Source organism: Rhipicephalus microplus, chromosome 2, assembly GCF_043290135.1.
Source record: "Rhipicephalus microplus isolate Deutch F79 chromosome 2, USDA_Rmic, whole genome shotgun sequence".
In the NCBI taxonomy this organism is placed as follows: domain Eukaryota; kingdom Metazoa; phylum Arthropoda; class Arachnida; order Ixodida; family Ixodidae; genus Rhipicephalus; species Rhipicephalus microplus.
In genome coordinates, this window is record NC_134701.1 from 291,636,880 (window position 1) to 291,658,322 (window position 21,443).

The following is a 21,443-nucleotide window of genomic DNA, read 5'->3' on the forward strand; positions in this document are numbered from 1 at the left end:
ATTAATGGTGCTTTGGAGGGGAGGTCAAGTAGCACGCGATCTTTACAGCAGGCTTCCAGACAATGTTGCCTGGTTTGGATATACGTATCCATACCGACATGGCTGTAGTACATGTATGGGAACCACAGAACTTTAGGCCGCTATTTCAGACTAGATGTCAAGTAGTGTGATGTGCATTTGTGGAGGTGCCCGTGGTCGTTTATGCAAGCATTCTGCAATTTCGCCGATTTCCCCTGTGGTAGTATTCTTGTTTTTGATAAGATTGTAAGGTGCAACGCGGGTAATGACGCATGCTGTAGAACTTACACAAGTTAAACTGCATTAACTGCAAAGAATAATGAGTCATGTCCTGTCTGTGATCATGAACAATGAGCTCACTTGCTTTGCCTGACATCCCATTTCGGCACCTATGTGCAGCGCTCATGCTTTGCGTAACATCTCTATTGCCTGGATTCAGTTTATTCAAATGAAATGAAATAACTTTATTGATGTCCTGCAACAATTTAATTATTTATTTGCCGCATTACCCGCCTCGATGGGCTACTGTTCACGGGGCTCGACTTACACCGAAGGTCGCGAGATGGAATTCCGCCCACGGTGCCCACATTTCCATGAAGGCGAACTGCTACAGAGGCCAGTGTGCTTGGAGGTCAAGATTTCTGGAGACCTTGAGTACGGCGTATATAATAACTATTTCGGCAGAGCTGCGATTTGGCCTTGTTGGTAAATATTCATCTTTAAGCATTGCTGGAGAAATAAATTTTGCTCTTGTCTTCGGTTTATTGAGCATGTGATCACAAATTGTGCCATGTGCACTGTTCACATGGGTTTTTTTGTTTTTTTACCAGATTGCCTAGACCACATTCCCTAGCGTTGCCCCTCGTTGCGGAGCATGGAACGATCCAATGAAGACAAGTGGCTATTCGCTATGAAGAGCCCCGATGTCGCGTATCAACTGTGGGCTGTCCAGAAGGCCCACGATGAGGCGGTCGGTCTTGCCCTGACTGTCCAAACGTAGGAGCGGCCCACTGCGCGTGTAGTCGTGCGCCTCAGGACTTAAAATAATGTTTTGCGTCCCTTGACCAGATTGCCCAGATCTGAGGACAATTTAGTGGATGTTTGAAAAAAAAAATAAGGCATGGTTGTTAGATTGCGCCCAATTATGTGTCTCATCTCTGTCCCCGTATTCCTGCAAAAATACTTCAAATGAACCATTTTTTATTTTCGGACGTGAAATATAGATTATCATAACAACCAACCAATTTCGCTGATTTATTCTTCACTGCCGCAGCATTACGTTATATACATGTACAAGTGAGCTCTTTTCTTCTTTTTTCCCCGGCATTAAGCTGAATTAGCAACGCTTTAACTGAGTATTTGTGCTTGAGAGGAACTTGTTCTTGACATAGTTGGTGAAGTACTGATGCATAGTTGCCGCTAATAAAACACGCGTACACCAGCCGCTCGCAGTATATTCCTCGTCTTATTTTTGTAAGCGTGTTTTATCAGCGGCAAATATCAATATTCACCCAGAAGGTGACTAGGCTCATAGCTATATTACAAAATTTCTTTACGAAAGCACAAAACAATCCTTGTTTCGCTCCATGTGTAAATTATACTGCCGAGCTGCAATAACTGGTCCTCTACATCACCACGCCTCATTCAGTCATTTTTTCAAAGCAAGAAACTGGTGAGACGCAGCTTGCAGAATTTTTCATTAATTTTTTTAATTAACAGGCCGTGATTGCTTAAGGAAGCGTCTAAATATAGATGCCTTTACGCTCCTGCACACAACCTTCTTGATACACTTAAGACAGATCGCACAGAAATGGATTGTAGTTCTCGGGTGTGAAATTGTAAAAAAACAAAAAAAAAACAAAAACAAAAAGCCACAGCTTAGCTGAAAAGGCGAAGCAATCAATGCGATAGCAACGAATTGGAATGTCACGTGAAGTATGGCAAGCACATCCAAACGTGCCCCGCGTTGCTAGCGCACAAACGACGCACGAAACGCACTCTTAGGTACAGATTAACGCGAAAGAAAGTCTCAGTCATTACTTCACTGCGTCTGAAAAGCGCACCCTTTTCGCAAACGAAGACTGCAGCGAGCCAAGTAACCTTTGTGCGCCCGGTAACTACAATACAATTGTTCCGGTGAAAGCCCAAGGCTTACGCAACGTTATAGAACGTGGGCTGCGCATTCTGGTATACTAGCTGCTATACGTCGTGTGTCGCCGCTGGGAGCAGTTGGTAATGTGCAGAGCACAGCTGTGTGTCAATGGCTGCTCCAGGTACACATATGGCCTCGTTTTTTTTTGTGTTGAAAGCGCAACCCGTAGAAGCTCCCCCCTGCTATGGGAGCAAGAGCCGCGCGTAGACACCAGAGCGGAGATAACACCTTCTGGCGGGCGGACACCAACAGACACCTAACATGCCCCGACTAAGAAATGCATTCACAATTAGAATCCAGGAGTATGAAAAACGCGTGGTTTATCATTTAGGGTGGAGACATTCTGACGCCGACGCACTTTCCCGCTCACCTCTCAGCTTGAAACCGACCGATGAATTCGCGTGTGAGCGGACGTTGTCCTCTCTTGAGCTCGACAATATTGCTGCGGAACAATGCAATGGCCCCTGGGTCGCAAGTTTTCTCGACCTTCTCTCAGATAAGTCCCTCCTTCGCGAATGCTCCAGCGCCAAGTTACCCATTTCGCGATTCATGACAAGCTGCTCTATCGTCGCAATTCGTCCCATTCGCGCCCCTCCAGAGGGGCGCAAATGGTTGCTTGTCGTACCGCGAGCAGTGAAGTCAGAAATCTGCTATACTTTCCATACTGACCGACATCGTGGCCACGAAGGAGTCTTGAAGACGTGTGAAAGAACGTGCCACCGATGCTACTGACGTGGCATTTATACCTTCATTCGCAACTTCGTCCACTCTTGCCGTGATTGCCAGCGCTGCAAGTCGCCCCCGCACATCCATATTTGGCTATGTTTGGCTACAATTATTTTACAATTTTTTTGTGTTTGGCTACAACCTGGCTACAGTTTCCCTGGATTTAGCTACGCCACCTTGTCACTGCTTGCAGATCGATTCGCCTTCACGAGCTACCTGAATCAGTCAAACAAGAGGTGGTATTGACACCGGAAAGTTTAATACGGCACTCCGGTGTATCAAATGACACTGAAGGTTGTATCATTCAAGATACGCATGCGCAGTGCGTACTAGTGCGTTCCCGTACCGACTGCTGACGTCATCACCAACACGTGCACTGGTTCCACGTGTCAGCAGCTATAAAACCGAACTGCTGTTATCCATAATCGCGTTCCTGTTCCTGCTTCAGCTCACTGTTCCACGGTGTCAGAAGTGAAATTCAAACCAATTCCCGATTCGGTTAACTTATCAGTAACGTTTGCCTAATTATCTTAGGCAAGTGGACTACATGTGGATGCTGAATATAGGACAGTAATTTCGTCTTTCCGCATGCGTGCCCAGCGTGGCATGTCCTTGCGGTTCCCTCTTTCTTGCCGCCTCTTCTTGCAATTCAATCAGAATTATCGCTTACGTGTCCATAATAAAGAAAACTTCCGGGTTTTCACGTGTACAGACCAGGATCTGACTATGAAGCTCGCCCTTGCGGCCTTGCGGCTTTTTATAGACTGCCCCGTGGGCATTTAAACCCGCATCACATTATGAGAATTTTGTATTATCTCTTAGCCACTCGCAAGGCCCTCGTGCTTAGCACCCCAATGACGACATCACTTGGTGGCATGTTCTCGATAAGCTACGTCCTTATCATAATCTAACCAATACGTAGTACACTTGATTGAACAATTTAGCGAGCCAAGATGACTTTTTTGGGTGAGTTCATGCTTATATTGATTTTTATTTTTGGTTGTTGCGCAAAAATACAGGTCGGGAAAAGGGTGATAGAAAAAAAAACAGAGTCTGCTGTCATTCTTTCACTTTTTTTTTTCTGTCCCCTCTTTTCAAGAATTGTATTTTGCGCCAGTGTCAAGCATAGCTTAGCAATATAGTGTACTTTATTGATGTTGAGGCATTGGACATGTGCAAATAAATAACCTCCAGCTTTGGTAATTTCCATAAGTAACAAATACTTTGTTGCAGCATTTGCCAGTTTCCTATTTTGTTATCCACTCTTGTTCTTCCGCGACGCACTATAGCGACGCCTACTTTGTTCATGTCGGAATATTAGACATGTGTGGGAGTGTCAACGCATGATTTTCCAACCTTAGACATACAGTAAGCATTGCTAACAATAGGTGGGAAAGAGTCATTTTTATATACTTCTATACCAGGTAGAAGAAAAAAGAGGTCGTACTTGGCAATTCGCATGGTTCATACCGCATGGCCGCGTTCACCGCGAACACCAACAAAGTCACAAACTGGGAACTCTCACCGCCTGGTTCGGTAGCGATTGTCTTAGATTAAGTGGACGGCAGTCCTCCGTGTTAGTCAGGGCTTGCAAGGATTGGCGACGCGCTTCGAGCTGATGTCATTCCGTGGAGGTGTGTGCGCAACGTGCTTATCAATGGCCTGAACAGAGCGATTGTGAAAAGGGCTACCGGACGTTCTCCCCAGCATACGCGTAAGCTCGGAAAACGCCTTTCAGCCGTTGCTATGATCCATGGACACGAGCAGTACGACATATCTAGCACTTGAAAAGGCAGCAGCTCATTTTAAGTGCTTCCGATACTGCTTTAAGAGACAGAGAGAGAGGTAAAAAAAGGGTCACTTTCGCTGTCACAGATTTCAGTTACCGATCGCATATGCATATACTGCCGACTCCCAGCATGCGCTCACAGCATATGCTCGCGCCACCCCGTAAGTTCCAATCTGTAGACAACACTCGGCGAAGTCACTTCGCAATCATAGCGTACAACAGTTGCGTGCCGGCGAGGACGGGGAAATGAACGAGCCCGCATGTATCGGGGGAAGGGGCTCGCCCATTTCGCGACGGGTGGCGTTCAGTGCATGCCGGAGTGAAAGAACCCAACGGAAGGCGAGCTATTTGTCGGCAAACACGACCGGACGGCTCGGTGTGGGCCACGGGAACGCCCGGCTGCCGAAATCCAGAACGTGTGAGGAACAGCCGCTGACAAACGGCGCGCTTTTACAGCGGCGAGGCCGCAGTTGCAACACACTTTCAACAAGGTAGCTTGCCTGTAGATAAACGTAAGCTCTTGCGTCGTCCTGCAATTGCTTTCTTTCGGCTCAGCCTTAGTTTGAAATTTATAACCGAGAGGGACTTGCAAGACACACATCTCTGTCACGAATAGCAGCTGCCGTGCGTCACCGTTCGTAGCACGTGACTTTCTATCGAGTTTGCACCCAGCTTTGCCGGACATGTTTCGACGCACGCCATACCACGAGAGGCCTGTTATAGGCACCTTGCTTTACCTGCTGCAGCAGATACTTCTGTAAACGAGGGAGGGGGAAAATCGGTGACAGTATGAATGTTGTTATGGGACCCCATTATGCTTCTATTCTAGATATTAATAAAACATAACCGACAATGATGCCGAGGAAAGTATAAAGACGGCTATTATGGTAGTATTTGTAACGTAAATGTCAAGAAAGAAAAGTGGACGAAAAGATAACTTGTCGGTGGCAGGTTCCGAACTTGATACCTTTGAACAACGCATGTCGCAAATTTGGTCATTGCCATGCGGCAAGTATCTTTCCATTCACTTTTGTTTCTTCACATTTACATTACAATTACTTCTATAATAATAACAACACTTATACTTTCTTTGGCATGATTGTTGTACAGTTCTCTAGTTAATATTGTGTCTGACATGCAAAACGAGCCCTTAAATTTCTGCTTCTTTCTTTCACATAGTATGATTTGTTGATAAAACTTGCAGTACGCCATTCATAAGTATTTCAATGCTAGTGACTTCACTAAAGTGCGTGTGACGCAGCTGTAAATGATTATCTTGGTGTAATCGGTAAATAGTCGCGTTTTAACGGCACACTAAAGAAGATTTTGCAGCTTTTGCATTTAGACAAAACACACCTGTGGTTCTTCACCTGCGACGGCATCGGCGGTGATGATCCCCGCAATGTCTGCGTAGCACCGTAATGTGTTTTACATCCAGACAGCACAGATACTGAACAAGCGCGGATCGTTCACCATCCACGGGCCGAGACGCTATCAAGATGGAAAACGTAAATCAATGTCACCGCGATCTCGCAGTAAAATGGTTCCGCGTAGTGACAACGACCTCGGTGGGCTTTTTTTCTTTTTTTTCATCGTGCAGTTAACACAATCCGTTTCACTGGCTTCCTGCCACTTTCTGTCTTCTTCGCTCTGCGCTCTTGCCTTTTTTTTTTTCGTTTTCAGTGCAAGGAAAGCGCTGGCTTCCTGTTCCGCACAGCAGCTCGCGATCGCTACCGAAGATAGAGGAATCCACAGTCGCGTGCGTTGTGCGTGCGCAGCAGTCTACAGCAGACCCCACAACGTGAGCGCGGGGAAGCGTTTAACTGCCCAGTTTGGTCCTGTTTCATTCGCACGAGTCGCCGTCAACCTGCAGCGCCATTTGCGTGCGCGCCTGCGCACGTGCCCTGTGAGCGGCGGCGTGGAACGGAATTCGAGAGATATCCTCAATCGCGTTTCTCTATTTCCCTATGTCGACTGCGCAGGCGACGCTCGATCGTCTGTGCGCCGCTGGCTGGATGGATGGATAGATTGATTGATATGGTTGTGCCCTGGAGATCGGGTGGTGGCTAGTGCCACCAAGCTGTAATACTTGGTCAACAAAAACTAGAATTATTTTTATTTTTGGAATAGTGAAGTTGAGGAGCTGGTACTTTGCAGTGAAGGATTTAATTTTCACTCGTGCTTTTATTTTAGCCTCCGTCTAGCTATTTCTACCCGATTAAAGCCTATTTTGCCCTCCCTGTTCCTAAACCCCTGTACTTTAAGAAACTCTGCGCCATCCTCCTGAACTATAAGGTTATGCCCTTTACAGAACATTATCAAGTGTTCAGCTGTTTCCTCTTCCTATCCGCACGCACTGCACACCGTGTCCACCCCTTCGCATTTGGCCCGATAAGTCTTGGTTCTCAACACTCCAGTCCTGGTCTCAAGCAGTAGAGAACTGCCCTATGAATTATTATAGATCCGTTCCTTGGCAACTTCCTGCTGAAATGTTCGCTGGATCTCTAGTGCCAACTTCTTAATCATGTTATTCTCCACATGTCGGTCTCTGTTTCCTTCACCTTCTTCTTAACTGATAGTTCTTTTTGGTAGTAGACCCCTGCTGTTTTCTAATTATTCACCCGTCAATGTTCTGGTTGACTTCTTCCATAATGTATCAACATTCCTCATGTACAAATAGCTGAAAACCTTCCTAGCCCAACGCTCCCCCCCCCCGCCCATTTCTTTCTATTACGTCTCAAATTTTATCTTGCTGCTAGCTTCCCTGCTCTTGAATGATGTCCATCCCATTTCACCCTGTACTCCCTGATTTGAAGTATTACCGTGCGCTTCTAAAGCAAGCCTACATATTCCACGTTGATTAATTTCTGATCTTGCTTGAACCTTTGATCTCATGCACAATACCGCGTTGCCCAACGACAGACCAGGAACCATGGCCCCTTTCCGAATTCCACTCACAACATCATACCTATTGTGATTCCAGAGGTCCCTATTTTTCATCACCGCTGCATTCCTGTTACGTTACATATATTCGTCGTTACGTATATATAGTATATATAGTATGCATAGTGTATACAGTCGTTACATACTCTTTCATGTACTCGGTCCAATCACTTATCCATACACCCAGATATTTGTGTTTATCCGCTATCCCTAGTGTGACCTCCTGTATCCTAAGCTCACTAGCTTCATTATCGTTAAAAATTATGACTGCTGAATTTTCCTTACTGAATCTCAAATCTAACCTTTCTCCTTCATTACCGCAGATGTCTATCAATCTCTGGAAGTCTTGTTCTCGGCGAGGCTTCATAATGGCTCTACGCAGCTGGCGAGGACCTCGATGACTGCGCGTCGCTATGAGCAGCGAGCAAAGAAGACACACGCGTTCGAAATGCTGGTGGCGGATCACACGTCACCACACGTGATGCGTCACATGTCACGTGATGCGCATCACGTGACGTGCGCGCCATCGAAACGTGCCGTCTTCGTTTCATCCGCTCTCCTCCGCTCGCGGCACGAATGAAAATGTGTCACCGCTATTTCTATCCCTCTGTTTGACGGTCGTCTGCTCTCTATCGAGAGGATTCAGCCTAAAATCTGTCAACATTGGTTGGATTGGCGTGGCTCGGAAGTAGGCTGCCGGCTCAAAATCCACATGTTTTAGTTTTTCGGCAACGACCGATTGTGTTTTGTTTGACAGTGGAAGAGGCGAGTGGTTTTTGGTGGTTTTGATGGTGGATTGGTGGTTTTCATTCACAGCACGTGGCCTGCATGACCACGTAAGCGCGCTATATAAGAATAGGAGTCGAGAGTATACCCGAGGATTCCGCAAGCGTAGGTGAGCACGGCGGGGACCCCCAACACGCGCTTAGCTACTATCGTAATATATATGGCATAAATCGTGTCACTATCAATTAACATGGGCACTTGTGCGATATGGTTATGACTTCATGAAAAAGTGGTAAGACACAGTTTTCTACAACAAACAATGGGGTAGGCGCAGGAACATGCAAATGGACAGCGCTGGGATATATACGTACGTAGTCAGGCCCACGGCCGCTGGATGAAAGCGCTTCTTCATCCCGAGGCCGTGTCACGTCTATGTGTGATGGTGGGAGATTCGCACAAAGGATTCTCGATATAGCGAGCGCCTCTCACATCAGTAAGCGCAACTCACCTCACCTTTGTGGATATGGCGGCGATATTTCATGCATCACTTCACAACTTTCTGCATAAATACAATTAGCTCATCCTTCCCGAGAGAGAGAGAGAGTAATGGGCTGCGCTGCACGTGTGTAGTTTTGTGCTGGGATAATTGTATGTGGAGCTGTAAAACTCAATTCAAGTTGAATGAAAACCAACTAGCCCGATTCCTTATTAAGTCTTCTTAGTGCAAAAAAACCATGAAAATTTACTATCTGCCTGCTTCGTGGGAGGAAAATAATAGAAACTGAGCTTACCACTGCTCGAATGCACTGCTTTATTCGTCGCGACTCAGCAAGCTGCTGCCACCGTTACAAGGTATAATAAGCAAGGCTGATCACTGATTGGGTTGATCGAAGACCGAAGCGCAAACTTTTTTTTTTGCTATTTCAGTACGGCAAAACCAAACATTGAAAAGAAGTCATCACACTCATAGGCTCACAGAAGCTTCGACAGAGCAGCGGTGATGCTATTCCTTTACGACGGAAGAAAATTATGTTCGTGAAGCAACAAGTGCTTTCACTGGTCCATAAAAATTTGCTCATTTCCCACCTGTAGCTGCATCGGCCAGCCACAGCACAATAAAAGCATGAGCCAGTGATGTAATAATATAGAGCCCTGTTCAGGGCTATCCTGCTCTGCAATGCTATAGGGCGCGATAGCGTCGTACAGCGGCCCGCCCTGCAACGAGCTTACAAGGAAAATTTTCGCAGCAGAATTATTGGAGATATTTCATTTTATGTAACTTTTTCTCGTAATATATTCATTCCCTCGTAACATTAAAACTGAGCGATTACTGTGGTAAAAAAATATTTGCCTTCGTTGTTGGTTACTCCAACGTGCAGCCAACATTGACCACTGTCGAAAGTTCGGGGGCTCTGCCCCCCTACCTCTTCTTTTTTCGGACTCGCTATGCACCCACTACGTGGCATGTGCCTTTTAGAGTGGGTGACTGGCTTCAAATTATGAAGTCATTATGCTAATTAGGTGTTATGATGCCCGATGGTTGTGTATGCTTGTACCACGCACCGTTACGAGAATATACGATATATTGTGAATTATGTATACAGGACGTGTGCATTTCCAAAGCATAAAACTTACTTTCACTGCATTTCCAATCAGATGGAGTTATTTTCACTGTATTCACAAGAAGAGGCGTGGCTGTGAGGTAGAACACCCGCTTGCCTCTCAAATGACCGAGGTTTGATCCGCACTCAGACTCAGAATTTTATTGCGATAGCAAATATATGAGCCGTCTCGGATGGTTTTTGCCGTCGCCACCACCGTCATGCACTGTATGTGTATAATACGTATCTATATATAACAAAACTCAAGAAAGAAACAAATTGGCCCCGTATCTCCATGTTTCACTGCGAATTTTGCCGAAAAGCGATAGTCTTGCGTATAGAGAGAGTGAACAAAACTTTTATTCGATGGTCTGCGCAAGAAAATCAGTGAATAATATTCCGGATGCGCTGCGTTAAAGTGCCTCGAGCGTGCAGCGGAGGCGAACGAGAGCATCGAGGCACGTTAGACGTGAGCGCCATCTGCCAGTTATCTTAGAAAACGAAGGAAGGCATGCGCTCCTGCGGAGAAAGATGTGTGTCATTCTCGGTGGCGATAAGGTGTACAACGCGAAGCGATGGGTAGGTGCCACCACCGTGTCATTTCAGCAAAGCGTTGGTAACACTGGCCTTTTGGAGCACCGCGTTGCACTGTCACAGCAGCGTGTTGAACGCTACGGTTCTTAGAATTACTTGTGCGTGCCTTGTCTACATAAAGACACACATGCAACATCGACGTGTTGTTATGGTACCTCAAATATGAGCAATGATTCCTTTTTAATTGACAATTGCACAAGTATGAACGCTGAATCTTGAGCAGTACTGGTGGGCGCTGCGGATATGGTCGGTCGTTTGAACTATCGTTAAAGGCGTACAAACATGATTGATATGTGGGGTTTAACGTCCCAAAACCACTATATGATTATGAGAGACGCCGTAGTGGAGGGCTCCGGAAATCTAGACCACCTGGGGTTCTTTAACGTGCACCCAAATCTGAGCACACGGGCTTACAATATTTCCGCCTCCATCGAAAATGCAGCCGCCGCAGTCGGAATTCGTACCCGTGCCCTGCGGGTCAGCAGCCGAGTACCTTAGCCACTAGACCACCGCGGCGGGGCAAGGGCGTGCAAACAGACAAGTGTACAGACAGACAGACGAAAATTTTTTTGTCAAAGGTCCCCAAGAAAGACTCGTCTTTGAAAAGCCGCCCACGCTTGGCACCCAGCTCGTCGCGATGCGCCAACGCGTGCATATCTCCCACGCGTACTTTGCCCAGCCGATGGGAGCGGGAAGGTTAGGTACTTGTGCGCGCGCGCTTATCTCCGGTGGGAAGAATCGTGTACCTTGGCCTTTCACCGGAACGATTACTTTATTTGCCTGGGCTACAAAGGTCACTTCGCTCGCTGGCCAGGCACCGTTTCAGAAAAGTGCGCGCTTTTCAAACACAGTGAAGTAACAACTGGGCACTCGTTATGTCACACTCATATCTGTACCTGTGATTATGTTAGTACGTAGTTTTTGTTTAAACAGCGCGTTAAGCGTCGAACTGTAATCGTTGTTAGTTAGCTCTAACCGTGGGTGTGTTGTTTTCGTGCGTCATTTGTGTGGGAGCAGCGCGCTTAATGTTGCTATCAACTAGCTGTTCTAAATGCTACATTCCAAGTTTTTGCTATTGCATTCATTGCTTCGCCCTTGTGGCGAAAATATGACTTTTTATCATTGGTTTTATTTGCATCTTTCTCAATTTTCAGTCACACAAAGATGCTCGATTTTTCGGTCATGTAAAGATGATCATTATTCGCCTACGATCATCGACACCGAAAGCCGGAATTTTCGCGAAAGGAGCTCATCAACGCTGTCGCGTCAGAAGCAGTGAAGGATGGTAGACAGTGTTTTAAGAAATAAACAAACCATTGTAGTCATAAAAGCTTGTGACTTGGCCGAATGTGACAGCCGCTTAGAAACGACGCGTTGAAGGAACTAATCGCGAATCTCACTGTCCTGATGGATATCTGGACTTTACCAAAAACGCTATGAGAGGACAAGGATATATATAGAAGGCGTGTATTTAAAGCCAACATAGCTGAAAGAAAAAGAAACGTTACCGTGGCGCAATGGATAGCAGACCCGGCATCAATAGTTTCAGACCGAGAGGTCGATGGTTCGCCCGGCTGCCGATGACAGAACTTTTTTCCTTTGTCTTGTGATTGCTCGCATTTTTTCGACGTCATTTCTGTGACGGTATTACGTCAGTGAAGTCTTGGACCTTGGCATAAGGCACTTTCGTCACGAGTAAGCTGATGCAAGAAGTCCTTCTCCTTTATTACTATCAGCGCTGAGACAAAATTAATTTAGGAATCTGGTGCCTAAAGATCATATCTCTTTTGCGAAACATCAGTGACAAAACGCGCGAGGGATGTCAACTATATAGACACTTCGATTCAACCTATTCGACGTCGTTGGGCGCTTACGCTGAAACAATGCCAAGTGGTAGAGTACGTATACGAAAATTTTCTCTAAGTTCATATTACAGGGGCAAGATTGGCCAGTTTAGTAGTCCGTTGAGAGCAACGCCACTTAAGCCACAACAGGGCCGAGGCATTTGAAGTTAGATTACTTGGATATCCTGCCGAATCGAGGTGACATACTTCAAGGGACCAAAATGATGTTACAGTAAGGGGAAGCCTTGGTAGGTGAGCCGCATACTTAGGAAAAGAAGTAGAACAACGCGTCGTGCTCAGGACTGTACGTCGCTGTGGCAGGCATGGTTAAACGGGTGGCGTCTGCCTCCACTCTTGGAATTCACGAGCCCCTTCACGGTTCTCCGCGTGTCTTTAAAGACGTTCTTTGTTTCGTCACCACATGCGGTGCTCGAATGACGCCGTCACAAGGCAGATAGATGAGCACGTCCTTGGTTGTTGCTACAACATTTTTCTCTCTTCGTTCAAATTTTCTTTGCTTCTTCATCAACGCTTTTTTTTCATGCCTAGTCAGAGCCCGAAAAAGCCTCGATAAACGGCTTATGCAACGAGAGGCTGCATCCCCTTTCCCCGTATTTTTTTCATGGGGCTCATCTTCTACAGAGACCCATTTTTTCGTCGAACTTTTTTTCATATCTCGACGCTTTCTTTACCTCAAATTTTTGCTTAGAAAATTTATTAGTGTGCTTAAGCTTGGATGCATTCTTGTGGGGCAGGGTGCACTCAACCGTGAGAACATCAGTAGTGAGTGTTTTTGGGTCTCATGTTTCTCGCTTCATGGAAATTACTGACAAAATGTCCTTTTTTTCTCTTAACTCATATTTCCTGCGAGTCCATGATGTCAAGAGGTGCACGCTATTTGCGGCGTGATGCCGCGCGTGGGAAGTTTCTTTGCATTGGCTCTAAAAGAGCGGCGTGGTAATTCAAGGAGGCCCTTTCTCTGTGCGCATGAAATCAGGCTTGAGAGCGCTGCTCTGAGGTGCCCGCTCCTATAAGTCGAGAGCTGTTGTCTCTCGCCGTAACCGAGCTAACGAGCACATTGAAAAATATCCCGGCTCGCGCGCCTACAGCGAGACGACTCTTTTTAGCCCGGCAATTCGCACTGCCAAACTAAAAAAAAGAGCAATAAACAATTTAAAAACAAAGTAAGAATAAAAGATGAATAAAATAAAGAGCTTTTTGGAACTTTAGATGGCACCGTCAAAACGGAAAATACAGAAAAACAAATAATACGAAATGTAAACCAAGAGTGGTCGGTACATCTTTCTGAAATTCTCCGGCTCGCCAAATGAAAACACCCGTACGGCCTTTCGCGCATTTCGTATCAGGTGGATCATAATCGTCGTTATACAGTTTTTCGACAGCTAACGTGCACATATTTGAGTTTGGTTTGTTATACGTCCTGGTTTGACTTCTCACACGTGCAAAGATACAAATGATAAGAGGTTTACCTGTCTAAGCAGATTAAAGAACTTTGAAATGAATTGATGTTCATTCAAGTGTACAGAGGCATACACTTGGAAAATGAGGACGAAAGTTGGTGCCACCGCCACGGCCTTATTATATAGAAGAGTGAGAACACATTCAACAGAATAGTCGCTTTTACACTCGCCCCCTCAATCAACTGTGTATTGGTGGAAATAAAACCGTTATTATATTATTATTATTATTATTATTATTATTATTATTATTATTATTATTATTATTATTATTATTATTATTATTATTATTATTATCAACAGCTGACGGGGTCCTCCCTCCTGAAACAATGGTTCTCACACAAGCACTGGCACTACAAACGGCGGGGATGATGTATACCGAAAAATACATAAAAAGACGCACAGATAAGCAAAACGTACGTGTTAATTACTTACCCAATGTTTCTCTTCTGTTCCGTTTAACTAGTTTGTAGTGGAGAGGTAGGTTTTGTATACCTCGGGTATTCTATTTCTATGAAATTTGCAGCAAAAAAGTAATAAATAAAGGAATAAAAAGTTACTCAAGAAAATATTGGAGCAACTACAGAGAAAAAGAATAACATATAAAACTCTGAAACAAGTTAACATAGCATGGCAGTTGCGTAGCCAGGCGAGGGCACACCGGGCCCATGTCCCCCCCCCCCTCCATTTTTTTTTATTTTTTTGCCATGACACGCAGAGCACAAAGCGACACTCGACCCGCCCAGCACCCATTCCCCTAGAGATCAAAATGATGATGCCCACCCCTCCCCCTCTAGAAAAATGTTTTCCTTTCTGCCTACGACCATGTAGCATGACAATGTACCATTTGCTTGGAAAAGATCACATTTTAATAAAGCGGCTATACGCACACATTTAGAGTTTGGCCCACAATGTAGGGACTACCCCATCATACCGTATATAACACCTGTCTTTATATACAACCCCCTATCCAGTCCGTTGCCCACTAAGATGTCTCTCAGGAAGATGTTCGCTGTTCAATGAACATGAATTTTAGGCCATGGTTCATGTAATTTCTGTAATGTGAGGGGCGTCTGTGCAAACTCGCTAATATTTATCTTACTTCCTTCCCATCTCACGTCAAATAAATTAATTATTGTGGAGTGCTTATGGCTTTTATTTAGAAAAAACGATTCTGTGACAATCTGTAATGTCTTGTACGCAAGAACACGCGCACCGGAGGACATGTATGTAAAGAAAAGAACGCGCATATGTGGGAAGAAGCGAACGTATGCTGGCAGCATTCACGGAGAGGATTTCGCACAGCAATAATAAGAAAAGCCTTATCACAAGCATTCTATCTGGGCATTTTGCGGACCGAAGAAGTGCAAGACCAAATACGATGAGATGCAGTTATAAATTATCCTTATCATTTAGCGTCAGTCGGGCAAAGGTATTTGCGGAAGATTCCATCGGTGCCTTTCTCGAGCGTGCGCTTTACTTATCTTATTGCATTTCTACAAGGTAGCAGTCGATCGCACAGCTTGCTTAACTGCAAGGCGATTGCGTTATTGAAGGTTATTTGTATGGGCGATGGTCGGACATGTGTGTTTAAACTTCCAGGAACACTCAAAGAAAACAATGTCATTTTGTTACTATGCTCTTCAATTATTCAATCAAAGATACTCTCCGAGAGATGCATGATTGCGTGGAATTTCTTCTGCCAATAAAGTGGATGAACTGTGCACCAAACATCTTGGGCTGTTTACCAACACAAGTATTTTATTGCATGAAGCCAGTTTCGAACGCTTGAAATGTTAGTTTTCAGCAAAAGTGGACATGCACAACATTGTGTATGGTTCAGTCAGCGAAATGAAAGTTAACCATTGGTGAACTTTTGAAGAATACAAAATTCATAAAGCCCAATTGTGAAATCATATCGGCTCAGCAAAACTATGAAACAAGCGTAAGTACTGCCATATTCATTTGGGGGATTCGTTACAGTAACTTGAAACTGCACTAAGATAATTATTAGTTTTCCCGAAGTCTCCTTGGCATGACGAAATTATTATAACTGAGCTGTATATTCAGAAGTTTCGGGTGACGGCTAAATTCAAACTGTAGCTCATTTGCCAGTTCCAAATTCTTTTGACAACCCAAGAGAAGAATGCAACGAACGAAGCTCGGCCTCACCCTGCGTGAATTCCACGACGCTCCGGTTGCCGACGGCCCGGTTGACGAGAATTCCATGGGTGGGGAGCACGTTCACCACATATTTGAGCCTGGCATCCACGCTGTCGCTGTCACACGCGCGCAGCACGTCACTGTTGAAGCGAAATCCGAGCCGGCGCGATGCATCCAAGTAGGAAAGCGCCGAGGCTCCCCTGTTCACCGCCACTCGGGGAGGGCTGTTGTCAACCGCGACTACTTCCACAGGGAACAGCTGTGGCTCGCGCGTCGGGTGCTGCACGTTCGGATGCACGTAGAAATCGTGGTGGACGCCGTCGCTGACCACGAACGTGAAGTTGTCCTGCTTCGTGTCACTGCCGTCGTGGGAGTAGGACAACCTGTTGTCCCCCAGGTCGGCCATGGTGAAGGAAACGGCCTCGCGGGACCTGTCGATAAAGATGCGGCCATGCAGGGGCCTGTGGATGACGCGAAAGTGAACGTTCCTGTCTGGAGTATCCATATCGTCAGCCTTCAGTTCGAACGGCGTGATCAGCCGTTCGCTGCCTTCGCGTAGTCTCAAAGGTGAGATGAACACTACGGGCTTCTTGTTGTCCACGTCGGTGATGGAGATTCGGAAGGTTCGGTACACCGAGTTTCGGCCGTCGCTCACCTCGAATTCAAAGTTGTCGAGCTTGCTCTCGTCCTTGCTAGTGTGTACGTAGCTGATTTTGTTTCCCGCCAATTCCAGCTGCGTGAAGGACCTGATTATCACTCCTGGGGCATCTGAGCTTTCGAGGTGCCCTTTCCCGGGCGATTTCGTTATGGTGAAGCGAAGGTGTTCATCGTCGCTGTTCAGGTCTGTCGTGCTCAGTGCGGCGGTGGTGAGCGTCACCTTGCCTCCTTCAGGCAGTCTCACTCCTCGATTGACTACTTCCGGATAGATAACGTCGATGCTCTCAATGGTCACCCAGAAGTACTGGTCAATGAGCCAGTTGGTGCCGTCCGTGACATCAAGTCTAATAAGATCGCGGACTCCGGGCGCTCCGGTGTGCGTGTACATGATGAGCCCACTGTCAATGTCTTGCTGAGTAAAGTTAGATGCTACGGTCAAGTCGCGCGAAGGCTGATAAGTGGTGGAATTCAAGACTTGCAGCCTCCCGTGCCTAGGTTTGTCTCTTAAGATGTATGTCAAGCTGGAATCGTCAGAATCGATGTCCTGGGCTCTCAGAACGCGGTTTGTGATGGCTTTCTTTTCTTCCAGTCCAACCTCCAAACCATCATTGACAGCGAGCCGGGGTGTTTCGTCATCTACCGGCGTTATGATCACGGATATCTGTTTGCGACTTTCATGTTGTCCGTCACTGACAGACAGCTCGAATGAGTCTGCCGTCGTCTCGCTGTCGTCATGCCTATATACTACAAAGAACGGCGCGGCCACGTCGTCGCTGTCGAAGGATTCCAGTTGCAGCGTTCTCGTCGATAATACCTTCCCGTGCTGAGGTGGCTTTGTGACCCGGAATGTCAGTTTGTCACTGGGCTTGTCTATGTCTGCTGTTTGGGTTACAATCTCCTCCAACGATCTATCAGACCCTTCCGACACAATTATCTCATCTATTGTTATCTCTGGCACCTCATCGTTATTCGGTGTTATCTGCACGTGAAACTTATGTTTGGGGCTAGTGTTCACACCGTCGGAGCAAACGAAGGTAAAGTTGTCCTCCAGTGGTTCGAATCCTCTGTGTATGCTTTGAACGTAGTTTATCCAACCAGATATTACTTCTGCCGATGTGAATGCCGACACAGGTACGCCTGTATGCACACGCTCAGATCCCGGCAGAGGTGACAGGTTTTCAACATACCCGTGACTTGGCTGCACGTCGATGCTGCAGAGAATATCTTCATCACTCGTGTCTACGTCGGTAGCAGATAGATGAACACGTGTGATCGTGGCTTTGCCGCCTTCAGGAACAACGAGAGACGGTCCAATCAAGACACGGGGAGGTACCGAATCTACAGGCTCAACTTTCACGTGAATGAGAGCATCGTCAATTCTCCGTGTTCCTGAGTCATCAGTAACACTGAGTTGAAATAGGTCACTAGAACCACTTACACCAGTCTCGATGCCACCATGAACATAGAAGACTTTTCGCTTCAGAAGATCTTGCAGAGAAAATCGATTTGCTTTCATTCCACTGTCAAATATGCTGCCCTGTCTGGGAGCATGTGTTAGAATAAATTGAAGGCTACCTGCATGATCAACATAGTTTTGTATGTTGAAGGCCTGACTCTGCAACAAAACTTTGCCTCCCTCTTTAACAGTCAAGAGCACATTGGTGGTACCGGGCTTTTTTGGAACACGAGATTCCTCAGAAAGTGGTTTGATGTTCACCTTAACAGTAACCGGAACTCTATGTATTCCATCACGAACCTCTAACTCAAACTTGTCCAATTTTCTTCCAGAACTACCAGTGTTTTTATACGATAAATGACCACTCGCAATATCTGAGCACCTGAAAAAGTCATTTTCATTTAAGACACTTCCCCCCAATTGAATTGCTCCGTAGGCGGGAACCTTGATCACCACAAAGGTTAGCTCTTCACTAGGCGTATCCGTATCAATCGCGTCGAGGTCCTCCAGGCTGATTTCCACGGAAGCTTTCTCCGTGACACTTAAGCCACGATTGTGCACTGCGGGCGGTTTGTTGTCTACAGGCTGCAAGATAATCGTGAATAGTTGACCGCCGATGACGTTGTCGCCGTTGTCGCGCACCTCGAACTCGAAGTTTATTACCCTAGGAACAATTCCCAGTTCCGCCGAAGGGGGTTGGTAACCAATTTTATGGTGGTTAACTTCCGCCTGCGTAAACACTGTGACATCTGTGTCCGGTTCGTCCATGCGCACTACTGAGCCCGCGCTCATCGGGTTGCTGGCGTCCGTGTCGAAAGGCGGCTGCGTGATCCGATAGCGGAGCTCTTTTTCTTTCGTGTCGAGATCGCGGTAACGTAACTCCTTCCTCGTGATGCCCGTCAGCTGGAACTCCTCTACGAGGAGGTGAAGCGTGGCGTCGGGGTGCTTCTCTGGTGGCACGTCATCGACAGGAAGAATCCTGACCACAAACTCGTTTATACCGGATTCATTTGGCGGTTCGTTTTCGTCAGAGAGCTGGAAAAAGACGCGGTCTGTGATCGGTTCGGAAACGTGATCTCCTGAGTGGCGGTAGTATAGGTTTCCTTCGAGCAAATCTACCTGCTCCCACTTGGTCACCTCTGCCTCGTACATGTCGTCCTTGAACAGCCAATGATAAGAATCTGGTGGCTTTTCATGCTTCTTCACCAGCAATGTGCCATGTTCTGGAAACGGGGGCAGTAACTCAAAGAGAATGCCGAAATCATCGCTGTCAACGTCGGTGGCACTTAAGTAGCGAGATAAAATTTGGGCGTCCTCTCCTTTGTAGATCGTGATGCCGGTGTTAATATCCAAGAGTGGAGGTTCGTCGTCAACTGGATAAATGATGACAGGAAAAAGAAACTCAACGTCGTGTTGTCCATCGCTCACCTTAAATACGATATTGTCTGTGCTTGTACTGCTTCCATCGTGTCGATAAGCGACGCGCCCTTCGTCCAATTCAGCAATCGTGAACATGTCGGCTTCGCCAGCATCCACCAGAAGGTTTCCGTGCCTCATTCCATGAACTACGGTGAAGACAACGTCTTCGCGGTTATCCTGATCAGAGATAGCTAAACTGCCACCAAGTTTTTTCAATTTCCCTTCGACTAGCGTGATCCCACTGTTCTTAGTAACCAGAGGAGCCATTGTGTTCGTTGGTTTCACGACAATCATGAGAGAGAACGGATCCGAAGCCGCACCGTCTGGATCAATCACCTCTACTTCAACTCGGAACACTCGGCTGTCATTGGACTGCGCCAGAGGGGGCACATAGGCTATCTTTAGGGCTTGCACGTCCTTTTGGAAAAACGAAGTAATTGGCACACGACCGTCATCCGTTGTCACAAAGTGGCCCTCTCCGGGACCAAGAACTGTTCTGAAGTTGAAGAGCAATGCACCGCTGTCGCCATCCGAATCATCTGCCGAGAGGACGGCGGGAGTCAGCGGAGTCATTATGAACTGGCTGACGTCGAGGCGAAGCTCAGATGCGAAAGTCGGTAGGGGAGCAGAGTTCTCAATTCCTGCTTCAATCTTTATGGGTAAGTGAAAGCGCTCCTTCCTCGATGAATGGCCTGAGGAATCGGTGACCTCGACGAGGAACGGCACGTAGTCCCATTTGAGTGACTGTGGCCCACCGTTGTGGCGATACCGGACATCGCCTCGAAGAAAAGACTCGCAACTGACGAATTGCGTCGGGACGTCACCAGTTAACTCACCATAACGAGGAAGCTGGTGAATTTCTGATAAGACACGCACCCTGCAAATACTTCCTGGTTCCCGGGCACTGAAAGTAAGGACGTCTTCATTGATGGGCTTGGTCTCACCCCCAATTGATGGCACGGAAAGAGGACTCACTTTCACTGCAATCTGATACGGCTCGGGTGACACATCCACCGACAATAACAATGGCACTATCAGCGTCTCGTTCTCCGCCTCATACTTGACGAGGAGTCGCACCCTGTCAAGAAGCGGTGCTATCCTGGACCCAAAATGCGTGTAGGACACAGTGCCGAAGCCAAATCTACATGGAAAAGATGTGGGCTGCAGCCTTCCGGGCCGATTCCAGTACAGGACGGATGCGGGCTCGCCATCCTCTGCCTGAACGACGTACACGTCGCAGCGGTCTCCCGGTGCAACTCGTATTCGCAGGTCCTCCGACGGGCTCAGAAACACCGAGCGTCCCAGAGGCACGGTCAGCGGCTCGTTCTTGACAATCACGTCCCCGGGTGCGAGGCCGGCTGCGCTGGCGACCAGGGCCACGGCGATGAGCGGCAGCCAGCGCTTCATGAGCGATGCGCTGCGTCCGCCGGCCAGAGGAGATCGAGGCGGGAGCAGCGCAGAGATGCTGCTGCCGACTCGGCGGTAACTTTCATGTTTAGGTGGTTTCGCTGGGAGCGCCACCGGGCCGCGTTCTTCTCGCCCTCGTTCGGCCTCTCCTCTCTCTGGCGGCGCGTCACACGGGACGCCCCACGGCTGGTATCGCTCCCTGCTCGTGGAAGGAAGGTGCTACAAAAGGGCGCCGTGAACAAACTGGCATCGGCTCTCTTTTCGCTCATTCAAAGGTGGAGCGTGACCTTGAGGCTGGACCGTGTCGCACTGGCCGCCAGTCGCTGACACAATTGTTGTGACCGGTTTAGGGACACACGCCGCTTGCGCCCCTCCCCAGATTGGCGGGCACCTCGTGAGACCATATTTCACACCCGATAAGAACTGCGCGAATGGACCAAGTGACTGGATCGAATTCTTTCTGTTGTACA

General features: G+C 47.1%; 1 protein-coding gene across 2 annotated transcripts in view; it reads right to left on the bottom strand.

The window, feature by feature from the left end:
- Positions 1 to 21,042, bottom strand: part of LOC119177990 (FRAS1-related extracellular matrix protein 2) — a 290,210-nt gene extending 269,168 nt beyond the window's left edge. For both annotated transcript variants that reach the window (XM_037429165.2, XM_075882253.1), the window contains exon 1: positions 16,044 to 21,042. In XM_037429165.2, the coding sequence (XP_037285062.2) occupies positions 16,044 to 20,973 (4,930 nt within the window). In that variant the 5' untranslated portion in view covers positions 20,974 to 21,042. The remainder of the gene's footprint in view (positions 1 to 16,043) is intronic.
- Between the last annotated feature and the right edge of the window lie 401 nt (positions 21,043 to 21,443).